The 13667-nt window shown below is 32.3% G+C and overlaps 1 protein-coding gene across 1 annotated transcript; it reads left to right on the top strand.

Moving 5' to 3' along the window:
* Positions 1–10411: 10411 nt before the first annotated feature.
* LOC139889642 (uncharacterized mitochondrial protein AtMg00810-like) lies at positions 10412–11702 on the top strand. The gene is made up of 3 exons (XM_071872580.1): positions 10412–10678; positions 11240–11374; positions 11499–11702. The coding sequence occupies exons 1-3, from the start codon at positions 10412–10414 to the stop codon at positions 11700–11702; spliced, it is 606 nt and encodes a 201-aa protein (XP_071728681.1).
* The last annotated feature ends 1965 nt before the right edge of the window (positions 11703–13667 follow it).

Below are 13667 nucleotides of genomic sequence, written 5' to 3'. Positions count from 1 at the left end.
TTATTGTTACCTTTGCCTGATAGCTTCCGTAGATTCCTTCGTAACTTATGGGATTTTAGTAATATATATGCATATGTAAATTATGTATTGCAGGATACTAATCTACATCCTATAATCTATTTCTTATTTTAAATCCTTCATCTGATCATACGAGATGAATCCCTCAACTAGATCGAGTCCCTCGGATTCCGACAGCTATCCCGATAGTTATCCCGACAGTTATTCAGAATGGATAGTCATCTAAGCTCCGGAAGCAACGACACCAGAATGAATCAACCAATCATCCATCCCCAATTCATCTGATGGATTCATAGTCGACTTAATCAATGAAGACGCGCAGGAGGCGATTCCCATCCACTAACCGAATTCACCTTTTGGTGAAGAACCTGAAGCACTTACCGGCGAACCTGTTCGTAACACCATTTCACCTTCATTTCCCAAATATCTCGCCACGACTATATCATAACTCAGATTCTAAACCTTATTCATCCGCTCGTTCCGACCGACAATCATCCCGGGGTAATCGAAGAAGTCAACGAGCTTCGCGCTCGAGTAATCAATTTGGAGAACATGGTGCAAAACTTACCAGCTTCAGCAACATCACCGGCATCAACAGAACCATCAGTAACAACACCAGTACCATCAACAATCCATGCCTCGACATCTCATTCTGTACCTCGAATATAATTATTGTTCTACGAATCGTTCTACATCATTTATCTTCGTTCAACATGGCGATTATGTAATCTCTAATATGTTAGAGATTATATATTCTTGTTCTAACGATAAATCAAATGAGTTTAATATTATATTGACTCATTAAATCCATGATTACATCTGAAGAAAATATATATGTATATATGTTTTCATAAAGATTGTAATTAAAAATTCTTTTGTACAAACTGTTAATGGTGAAAATATTTTAACGGGTAGGTAATACCCGAGGAATATTTAAATTTCACATTAATAAGTTACACTGTATATTCTTCAAATCTGATTCAACAGTTATTCACTATCCTACTTACATCCACCGGCATCCGTATCCGTTCACCGCAGAATAACCATTTTCATTCAATTTTAAATTTGGATTTTGACCTATCAGAATCCAACAAGTGGCATAATGAAGAAAACATTTGATAAAATAAAATTTGTTAGAAACAGACTAATTAACTATGGGAAATTGTGTTAAGAATCCTAGCTAACTGTTCCTAGCCAACTGTTAATTCTGTATTACATTTTATTTTACCGCAATTTATTTATCGCAGTTTATTTATCGCAATTTATATTCTCGCAATTTTATTTATCGGCATTTAATTTCTGTTATTTATTTTATGCACTTTAAATATCGGGACACGTATACAACGTTCTGACATATCAAATCGACCCATCTATATATATTATTTGGAATAACCATAGACACTCTGTATGCAGTAATGCGGGAGTTAGCTATACAGGGTTGAGGTTGATTCTATAATAATATATATACTTTGAGTTGTGATCGAGTCTGAGACGTATATTGGTCACGATACGTATTAATTAATTCGAATATTATATATTAAACTATATATGAATTATTGGACTGTTACTGTGGACTATCAACTGTGGACTACCAACACTGGACAATTAAAATGAATTAAAATATTGATTATAACATATGAATCTAAACAATTCTTCAAGTTTGCCACTTGATTTCATTTTAAACCCCATTCGTATCATCACGATTACAATCTGCGTTCAAACCTTTCATGATTCTTGAAAACACCTCAATCGATAGGATGAATCAACCGCACTTCATCTACGGAATGAATGATTTATGCATATAGTTATGCACCTGAGAAACTCTCGGCAACTGAGGAAAAGTTTAACACGTAGCCGCGTCAGATCCTTTGGCATTTATTAGCAAAAATAACTTTGCGATCCCTTTTCAAAGTAGCCAATTTTGTCACAGCTCCAGCAAGTCAACTTCGACTTTTCATTCGAAGTAGCCTTACTATAATCCTGATATATACAATTACCCTTTTGATACCGGAGAATTCTTTTATATTCCACCATATTATCAGCAGACGTACTAGCAACCTCGTTGCTTTTTGGCTTAAATCTCACTGACAAATCATTATATTTATTCATTGAAACCCTATCATATACTCATCCGCATCTTGTAACGAGAACTGCCATAACAATTACCGGGAATCAGCAATCAGTACTTTGAAAACTCACAGCATATCTACATCAACAGTTATATGTATAACGTTTATCTCTTAGAGTTATGATCTTTCATTATGAAATTTTGAAAAGCACTCAGTCTACAAATCAATATTTTGAATGTTGAAAAAGCTGAATGAAGTAGCAGAAACTGTAGACTACCGTAAACGACCTTAATCATCAAAAGTTTGATGATAAAGAATGTTATGTTGGAAAAGCTCAGAAAAATTGGAATTGGAAAATGGATTGAGCTAACCACGAAGGAGACCAAGGACAAATACAAGGATCATACCCTATATTCAAAGAATTCATGTAATTCTGAATCCGTTGAAATCTTTAGAGAATATCTTGCTCCGAAGTCATGTTAAAATCTTGCGGAAAATTTTCTTCACCATCCTTCGATATTAGAAATTCCAAGATATTATCGTATCTTTCATTATAAATATCCTCCATATTTCTGAAGATATTTTCATAACTATTTTTATCTGAAATCATTAATCTCTTCGTACTATCAGTGTTACATCATATAGAAACTGTTAGTTTCTATATTCTGTAAACTTTCGAGCTTAAAAATATGAATGTTATTGAAGTAATGTTGGAAACTGATGCATGATTAGTATAATATAATGACACTTGATCAACGTGATTATATTACAGTAAGTCATGCTGAGTTTCTAAATGGAATGTGATGATTCACAGATTACAACGTCATCATGTGCTATGTTACACGACTCTTACGTTCTGTCTAATCTATAAACATATCAAGAACGAATTTTTCCTAATAGTCCTATCTTTCTTTAAATTCTGGTAATTTGACAAGTCAAATTGTGCTATTACCGTTTCTTCTTAGGACATTAACGATGTTCATTCTGAAACTTGTATCTGCGAATTCTGGACCATTACAAGAGATGCTCAATCGCAAGAAGAAGAAACGAAGGGACAAAGCTCCGAAATAGAAATTGGAGTATAAATCGTAGAAAAATAGTGGGAATATTAACTGGGGATGACAATGATTATAAAAAAAAAGAAGCAAGGACTTCGAAGTATAAGAAAAAATATAAAGCCCAATGACAACACCGAAATTAAAAACTGTGGATATCAGTGCGTATAGCAATATAAAGACATGAGAGAATTATAAATACAATAATTCCTAGAGCATAGTAGGGATAAACAGATTCTTCCGGTGGGAGTTGGAAAAGAAGAACGATCATTATGATAGTCAGAATAAGAACAAGGATTAGAACCGGATTAAGCATTATTATAATCTTTTGGATATATGAACTGAGAAAGAAGGTATAGAGGTGGTGGAAACTAATGGAACGGAAAAGATAAATTTATAATGGAAATATCAGACAGAGTAATCGAGGCAGGTCACCGTATTTAATTATAGAGATCTTAATTCCCTTATTCGCCGAAGAATCAAATCTTTTAGATTTCGAAAATTTTCTTAAAATCCCTTGAATTCCGGAATTCAACCAAGATGACGTCAAAAGTTAAGACGAACTTTATTTTCTAAATTCAACCCTAACTCTGTCAAAAGTTAAGATGAATCTTTACTTTCTTATTTCATTCTTTGGTGATAGCTCCATTCGTACTCTTCGAATAATCGAGTTATTTTTATCCATATTACTAAATGATGATAAAACTCAATTTATCAACTCATATTCGTCATGAAAACATTTTTATTGTTAGCCATGACCACCTCACTCAAATTTCGGGACGAAATTTCTTTAACAGGTAGGTATTGTGATGACCCGGGAATTTCTGACCAAATTTAAACTTAATCTTATATGGTTTCGACACGATAAGCAAAGTCTATTAAACTGAGTCTCATAATGTTTGAACTATTTCCATGAATGCATCTGACTTTGACTATTTCCGACAATTCACGAACAATCATTTGTAAATAAATATGTAGATATAAAGAAAATAAATATATGTATATATATAATATTTTGAATTAATAAAGTATACTTTAATTAATTAAAATTTATGTTGTTAAAATAAATATGTATATATAAATGTAAGTATATGTATATTAACTTGAAATGATAAAATATAATACATAAAATAAGATACAAAATAATTAGATATAATTAAAAATGAATATATATATATATATATATATATATATATATATATATATATATATATATATATATATATATAATGTACATGTATCATTATTATTATGTATATCATAATATATGAAATTTATAAATAATAACTATCCTATAAAAGTCATGATAAAATATATGTTATGAATATTAATTTTTTTTTCACAACTAATAATATATAATCACAAGTTTGAATATAGTATTATATCAATATTATTATTATTACTCTCATTATTATTTCATGTTAATATTAATATATATATATATATATATATATATATATATATATATATATATATATATATATGTAAATAGAAAGTTTGACATTATTGATTGATTATTTTAATATAGTTAGTACTACTCTCATTATTGTTATCAATATTATTATTTGTATTGTTAATATATAACTGAAATATATAACTTGATATTACTTGTATTATTATTAAAAAGAATCATGATCATTGATATATTATTATTATTATTATTTGTTATTATTATTAATAAAATATTTAATTATTAAAAAAACTAAAATAATAAATATATAGAAATAGATATATAACAGTCGTATTTTTCTTTTTTGTTTTAATCTGTTTGGTTTCTTCTGATCTTGCACTCGTGATGTATTGGCCACCAACTCCACCAAATATTGTGTACAGCTAATAGATCCTTTTATTTGTTATCACTAGATGTCGAAACAGAAACCAGATGGAGATGGGAAAGCACAACGTTTTTTTTTTATTTATTTTTTTCTGTTCTCTTCTTTTACCTGTACGCTACTCATTTTTTTTTATTTCAATTTCGAATCTGTTTTTCAAAAACTAATAATGTAGTTACCTTAGGAATCTTCCATTCAAACTATCTTCAAAATCTCGGTTTCTAATTCGTTCTAACGAGCAAGAATTGTCGAGTCAAAGTTTGTTATAAATAAAGTCAACAGATTCGTTCTTGGTAAAATTTGATTTTGTTTTGACGTTTCAAGTTCAATTAACGATTTGGAAAGTTTATATGAGAGATTAGAAACATACTTTATGTTATAACCTTGGCCTAAATCGATAACGAAATCAAAACGTCAATTTTTTTTTTTTTTTTGTTAAGAGCTGCGACAGCAGCGACTGCTTGTTTTTTTTATATTTTTTTTTGTTTTCGCTAATCAAGAACACAGTTACAGATTAGTAAACGTTTTCAAGTCTTAAATAAATCAACAAACTCGTTATTATTGTTATTGAATTTGAGCTTGGGTTGATTCGATCTTGAAGGAGAAGATGAATAAGAGAACAGTTTTACACGGGTTATAAACAATTGAGTGGGTTTTAGAACAGATAAGTGAATTGGAGTAGACGGTTTGGTGTAGTGTCGGATTACCGAGAGGTCTCGGGTTCAAGCCTAGGCGTGGACAATTTTTTTTTAGAACACTTATGAGGTAGAATTCCTTTTTCTTTTCTTTTATTATTATTATTATTATTATTATTATTATTATTATTATCATTATTATTATTATTATTATTGTTATTATTAGTATTATTATTATACTTGTTATTATACTTGTTATTATTATTATTATTACTATTATTATTATTATTATTGTGTAAAGTTATAAATTTATGATGATAAAATAGGTAGAAAACAACATAGTTATTGATAATTATGAATTAAAAGTAATAATCAATATATTATGGTTTTGACTTAAACTTGGAAATATATGTATAAATCATAGGTATGATGATAAGATAATTCGAAAATGCAAGTTATGATGATATATATAGCTATATGAAAGAATCACATGAAAACATACATACATACATATACATATATACATATATATATATATATATATATATATATATATATATATATATATATATATATATATATATATATATATATATATATATATATATATATGTATATTACATAAAGGATTAAAATTTAACATAAATATTAATGAGGACTTAATTAATAATTACTATTTATTATGCTCAATAACTTTAAAACGAAAATGTTAGTTATATAGGAATCGTATATATATTAAAAGTACAAATAATATTATCATTAGTATTATAAGTATTACTAAAAATATAAATTTTTAGTATTAATATCATTATTAGGAGTATGATTAATATTATTATTATCATGAAAAATAATACGATTTATTTTCATAAATATTGGTATTATTATCATTTTATAAGTATTGGAGTTATTATCATTAACATAAGTATCAATAATAAGATTATTATTATTATTAGTATTATCAACATTAAAAATTATTATAATTATAATCAAATACAACTTTTATTCACTATTATTACTATTATATATTATGATGTATATAAAAATATACTTAAAAGTAATAATACATATAAGTATTAATTAATTATATTAAAAATCTTTATATAAATGCCCATATAGAACAAATTAGGTATATTTCAAAACCATACAAATTAAAATCATTTTTTAAATATATATACAAATCAAATAGCTACTATATAAGGTTATAATATATAAATTTGTTCGATTACGATTATATATTTTAATATATATACAAATGATATAGGTTCGTGAATCCAAGGCCAACCCTACATTTGTTCGATGTCGTTATATGTATTTTTACTACAAAATACATTAGGTGAGTTTCATTTGCCCTTTTTACTCTTTACATTTTTGGGATGAGAATACATGCAAATGCTTTATTAACTGTTTTACAATATTTATATGCGTGAGTTTCATTTGCCCTTTTTACTCTTTACGTTTTTGGGCTGAGAATACATGCAAATACTTTATTAACTGTTTTACAATATTTATATGCGTGAGTTTCATTTGCTCCCTTTTACTCTTTACATTTTTGGGACTGAGAATACATGCGCTGTTTTTTATAACTGTTTTACGAAATGGACACAAGTAATTGAAACTACATTATATGGTTGAATTATCGAAATCGAATATGCCCCTTTTTATTAAGTCTGGTAATCTAAGAATTAGGGAACAGACACCCTAATTGACGCGAACTCTAAAGATAGATCTATCGGGTCCAACAAGCCCCATCCAAAGTACCGGATGCTTTAGTACTTCGAAATTTATATCAAGTCCGAAGGAGGATCCCGGAATGATGGGGATATTCTTATATGCATATTGTGAATGTCGATTACCAGGTGTTCAATCCATATGAATGATTATTTTTGTCTCTATGTATGGGACGTATATTTATGAGAACTGAAATGAAAATCTTGTGGTCTATTAAAATGATGGAAATGTTTATTTATGTTAAACTAATGAACTCACTAACCTTTTGGTTGACACTTGAAAGCATGTTTATTCTCAGGTACGAAAGAAATCTTCCGCTGTGCATTTGCTCATTTTAAAGATATTACTTAGAATCATTCATGACATATTTCAAAGACGTTGCATTCGAGTCGTTAAGTTCATCAAGATTATTATAAAGTCATTTATAGTTTGAATATATTATGAAATTGTATGCTTGTCGTCAACTGTCGATGTAATGAAAGTTTGTCTTTTTTAAAAACGAATGCAATGTTTGTAAAATGTATCATATAGAGGTCAAATACCTCGCGATGTAATCAACTGTTGTGAATCGTTTATAATCAATATGGACTTTGTCCGGATGGATTAGGACGGGGTATGACATCCATGCCCTCATCCCACCAGCAATTGAGCCATGCCTACTGTTCTGACACCAAACACTCACGGTCCAGGCATCCTTGGTTCACGACCCAACAGTAACTCCTCTTCTAATTCATCGCAACACTCCTACTCACCAACCAACATCGATGCAGCTTTTCACACACTCTCACTTCATCCACCTGATGAAAATTGGTACATGGACACCGGCGCAACGTCTCACATGACATCCTCTTCAGGTACACTCGCGTCTTATTATCGTTTGAGCACTAATAATAATAATTTTGTTTGTCGGTAATGGACAAGGGATTCCAATACATGGGTATGGTAATGCATATCTTCCCACCTTAACACGACCACTTCTCCTAAAAGACGTCCTCCATTCTACTAAATAAATCAAAAATTTAATTTAGGTTAAACGTTTATCTAATGATAACAATGTTTCTCTTGAAATTGATCCGTTTGGTTTTACTATGAAGGAGATCCCGAAGGGTACACCAATAATGAGATGCAATAGCGCCGAAGACCTTTATCCACTCTCTCCTTCCGGTTTTACAAAGTCTCGGCTCTCCTTCTACCATCCTTACCGCATCTCAACAACTTTGCCATCAATGTTTAGGGCATCCGGAAATAATCTTTTATCTTTTCTTAGGATTAATAAAGCTATTAAGTGTAATAGGGATAGTAATAAGACATCTATTTGTCAATCTTGTATTTTTGGGAAGCAAATAAAATTACCTTTCTTAGATTCTACATCTTCTACTTTTTTACCATTTGATATAATTCATAGTGATATATGGACCTCTTCGATCTTAAGTACCGCCGAACATCGTTTCTATATCGTTTTTCTTGATGACTATACCAACTTCTTATGGACTTTCCCACTCTCTTATAAATCCAAAGTTTACTCTACTTTTCTTACACTTAATAACTACATTAAAACTCAATTTCACATGCCCATTAAAACGTTTTAATGTGACAACAGAAAAGAATATAATAACCATTCCTTTCACACCTTTTGTACCAATAATGGTATGTCTTTCCGTTTTTCTTGTCCATACACGTCATCCCAAAATGGAAAAGCCGAACGTAAAATACGCGCCATTAATAATATTATCCGAACACTTCTCTCTCATTCCTCAATGCCTCTTACCTTTTGGCAACACGCTCTTCAGATGGCAACATACCTCCTCAATATCATCCTTAGTAAGATCTTAAAAAATTACACACCTACTCACCTTCTTTACAAACGCAAACCTTCCTATGATCACTTACATGTTTTTGGGTGTCTTTGTTACTCGCTTCTTCCTTCTGCTACTATTCATAAATTAAATGCTCGTTCCAATCCTTGTGTTTTTCTTAGTTACCCTACTCATCATCGTGGTTATAAATGCTATGATCTCACCACCAACAAAATTATTATAGCCCGTCACGTTATTTTCTGTGAAACCGAGTTTCCATCTGCTAAAATTAGCACACCAAATACTCCTGCTTATCACTTTTTTACCGACGAACCACATCCTTCTTTATGGACCCTTCCCACCCAGTCCAACAGTCTAACACCCTTGGTAGCCCAATCCGCATCACAGACACATACGACCCAAAATCCTCATATGGTTTCGCCTACTGGGCCGTCCTCAAGCACAACTTCTGATCCACCACAACCTCCTGTTCACGACTCTCCTTCACCACATGCCACTCATTTTCCTATTGTCCAACCACAAACTAATCGATCGGTACATACTCGTAGCATGTCAGGTACTTTTAATCCTAAAACCCCTCTTTAATCTATCCGCATCTACATCTTTGTCTCCAATTTCTCGTACTCCCAAAGATGTATTACTTGACTACGACAAACGAATTAATGCTCTAATAAAAAAATAAGACATGGGTTTTGGTATCGCGTAAAAATAACATGAATATTATCCGTTCCATGTGGGTCCTTAAACACAAAATGAAATCTAACGGTGCTTTTGAGCGTTATAAGGCTCGTTTAGTTTGTGATGGCAGGTTGCAACGGGTTGGAGTTGATCGTTTCGATACATTTAGTCCTGTGGTTAAGCCCACTACTATTGAGATTGTCCTTACACTAGCTATTTCGCGTTCTTGGTCGATTCATCAACTCGACGTCAAGAACGCCTTTTTACATGGACATTTGTAGGAAATCGTATATATGCATCAACCAATGAGATTTCGTGATCCTAAGTTCCCAAACCATATTTGTCTCCTCAAGAAATCTTTATATGAGCTTAAGCAGGCACCCCGTGCGTGGTATTAACGTTTTGCCGATTTCGTTCTTAAAATTGGATTTATTAACAACAAAAGTGATAACTCCCTTTCATTTATCGTAACGGATCGGACATGGCTTATTTATTGCTTTACGTGGATGATATTATTTTTACTACGTCTACTGTTGACCTCCGGCATTTCTCATTAATCTTTTGGCACGGGAATTTGCTATGAAAGATCTTGGACCGTTGAGTTATTTTTTGAGTATTGTGGTTATTCATCACTCGAATAGTTTATTTTTGCATCAAAGTACATATGCCAAAGACATTATTGCACGCGCAGGTTTGACTAATTGCAACCCAGTCCGGACACCCGTAGATACGGGCTCCAAGTTAAGTGTGTCTCATGGTCGACCGGTCGCTGACCCGTCTCAGTTTCCTCGTTTAGCGGGCGCTTTACAGTACTTGACTTTTACTCGCCCTGATATCTCCTACGCTGTTCACCAAATATGTCTTCACATGCATGATCAACGTGAATCCCATTTGCATGCTCTACGCTGCATTGTTCTATATTTGCAGGGTACACTTGACTACGGTTTACAACTATATAAAACTCACATGTGTCGCTTAATTGCCTACACTCAGTGTTGTAAATCTCCCGAGATCTCCCCCGAGATCTCGTTTTTAGAAGGCAACCGAGATGAGATGTTCATCTCCCGAGATTTCTTGGTCAACGGGGTCAAACTTAGTCAAAACCCCGATTTCTCGATTTTTCTTGCTAATTTGTAAGATTTTGTTGTAAAATTCGTAATTTCTAAGATTTTCTCGCTCATTTCGTGGATATTTTTCTAAAATCTCGTAAAAACGTACATAAATATACATATATTTATGTTTTTATGTATATTTTTATTAAAAAAAAACTATAAAGTCAACGTAAATCAACGTCCGAGATCTCCCCGAGATTATTCCGAGATGCTGAGATCTCCCTAAAAAGTCCAAACGAGATCTCCCCGAGATCTGAATCCGCCAACCTTGCCTACACTGATGCTGATTGACCAGGTTGTCCCGACACTCGACGATCCACCTCTGGTTATTGTGTTTATTTCGGCGACAATCCTATCTCATGGTCGTCTAAACGACAACCTACTTTGTCACGTTCTAGTACCGAAGCCGAATATTGGGGGTGTTGCTAATGTTGTCTATGATACATGTTGGTTTCGAAACCTGTTGCTTGAGTTACACTGCCCGCTACCAAAATGCACACTAGTTTTTTTGCGACAATGTGTCTTCTATTTACCTTTTTCGAAACCCCGTACAGCATCAACGCACCAGACATATCGCGATGGACATTCACTTTGTTCGTGAAAAGGTTGCACGCGGTGAGGTCCACGTCCTACACGTTCCTTCTCGGTTTCAGATTGCGGATATCTTCACTAAGGGTTTGCCTAGGATCTTGTTTGATGATTTTCGTGACAGTCTCAGCATACGGCCTCCTCCCGCTGAAACTGCGGGGGTGTATTAGATATACTCGGGTATTATATTTAGATTAGGAGTTTATCCGGACTTGAATTAGCATTAGCTAGAATTGTGTTAGGATTCAATTTTCTTGTGTAACTTTACTTGTCCACCAAGATAAGGACTCATGTATTTGTATTATAAATAGAGATGAATGAAATGAAAGACGACATTCAATCTCAAACACTCTCAGATTGCAAATCATTATTTATACGACCATACCATATATATAAAATACCTGTAGCAAGAAGCTAGAAATAAATTACAATACCTTTAACATAACTGAAGAGTTAAGAAAAAGAGGGTTTCTACCTTTATGTCTAAGCCAAAAAAGTGAAATTATATCTCTCCCCTTTCCTCTAAGCGAAAGATTTGGTCTTGTTGATAATCTATCAATATATTCACTCCTCCAAATAAAAGTATAAAGATATCATCTTTATATGTGATACATTAAACCATCTAGTACTTGGTTCAATTGAAAGGAGATCGACTTTGATAATCTACATATAATCTCGTTTCACTTACAGTGTAGCTGCCATGCGTCCGTGAATAGTTCCATTAGATATCATATATTAGTTGTGAACTTTTATGCATAATCAAACAATGTATTAAATCCTCTTCAAAAAATTTCTTTAAGTCGGCTATTGATCTTAATCTATAATCTATAAGTTACATCATATAAGTAACAAAAATCACCTAGAATGCACATTTGTAGTTATAATAGCTGATGTGATCAACTTTATGTGATATATTTTTTCTTTACGTGTTAGATTAATGCACAAACACAAAATTCGTTTCAATCATTGCAGATCTGAAATCTGATAGTGGCAATTAGTTGGGTTAAACTCATAGGCTCTTTGAAGTAAGACCTTGGATACTTGTACGTTGGATTAAACTATAGCCCATTGTTACATATTGGGCTACTAATGCTACTCTTATAGGGGTTATCACCAAAATGCCCAAATATTTTTTACCCCTTGCACCAGAGCCCAAAAAAAAAAAAATTGACAAAATGCCCTCGCAAGGCGCAAGGTACCTTGCGACCTTGCCTTCTTGCGTCCTTGCGTATTCTTTTAATTTTTATCACGGTTAAATGACATGTTTAAACGCCCGCGCAAGGTACCTTGCGTACACACTGGCGCAAGTACGCAATCCTCCTTGCGTCCTTGCGTCCTTGCGCCTTTATCTTATCAGGAAAGGATTTTCAGGATAAGATTTCATTAGATTTTCATGGATAGAATTTCGATCCTATATAAAGAATGTCCCGGGAACTTGAAATTTATCATTTTCTAACAACTCATTCCAAAAGAATTTCAGTGATTATTGGCTACACAAGGTACATTTTCAAGCATTTTTTTCACTACCTAAATATTTATGAATTGTGTTAATGAAGATAAATTTGTTGTTCATATATGTTGTGGGGGTTCTTTTGAGTATATTAACAACATTCCCAAGTATTTACCCGAAGATTGTTTTAGAATTCGGCTAAAACTACCTGTTGCACCTGTAAAACTAATGAATCAGAGAATATTATTAAAAAATGTTCTTAAAAAAATACAAATGCCACCCAATTCACCTGTTTCAATGAGATACATTTATAATAACCATGTTTTTGATATTACGGATGATTATGAAGACTTTCAAGAGTTCTTACAATATGCAATTGTAAATGCTCCGATTGATATTTATGTTGTTGAGAAAGTACGAATGAATCTACCACAACGAAACCCAGAAACACACGTACCACAACGAAACTACGAAAAACACCAACCACAACGAAACCCAGAAACACTCCAACCACAACCAAACCCAGAAACACACTCAACACAAGTCACTGAACCAAACCTTCATAATTTAGAAGCGGGAGAGCCTGAAATGCCACCTCCAAACACTGAAGAGTTTGATATGTTTAACTATGGTGTTGAAAACGTATGTAAAATTAAAGAAGGAGACCACCCGTTTGAGATATCTG

This window comes from Rutidosis leptorrhynchoides, chromosome 2 (assembly GCF_046630445.1).
Source record: "Rutidosis leptorrhynchoides isolate AG116_Rl617_1_P2 chromosome 2, CSIRO_AGI_Rlap_v1, whole genome shotgun sequence".
Lineage (NCBI taxonomy): Eukaryota > Viridiplantae > Streptophyta > Magnoliopsida > Asterales > Asteraceae > Rutidosis > Rutidosis leptorrhynchoides.
Note: the sequence above shows the minus strand (reverse complement) of the source record. Positions and strands in the feature narration are given on the sequence as shown.

Coding starts and splice junctions, on each gene's coding strand:
- LOC139889642 (XM_071872580.1), top strand. CDS start 10,412: ATGAAAGATCTTGGACCGTTGAGTTATTTTTTGAGTATTGTGGTTATT. Junction 10,679..11,239: donor GCCCTGATATCTCCTACGCT/GTTCACCAAATA, acceptor CTGATTGACCAG/GTTGTCCCGACACTCGACGA. Junction 11,375..11,498: donor ATATTGGGGGTGTTGCTAAT/GTTGTCTATGAT, acceptor AACCCCGTACAG/CATCAACGCACCAGACATAT.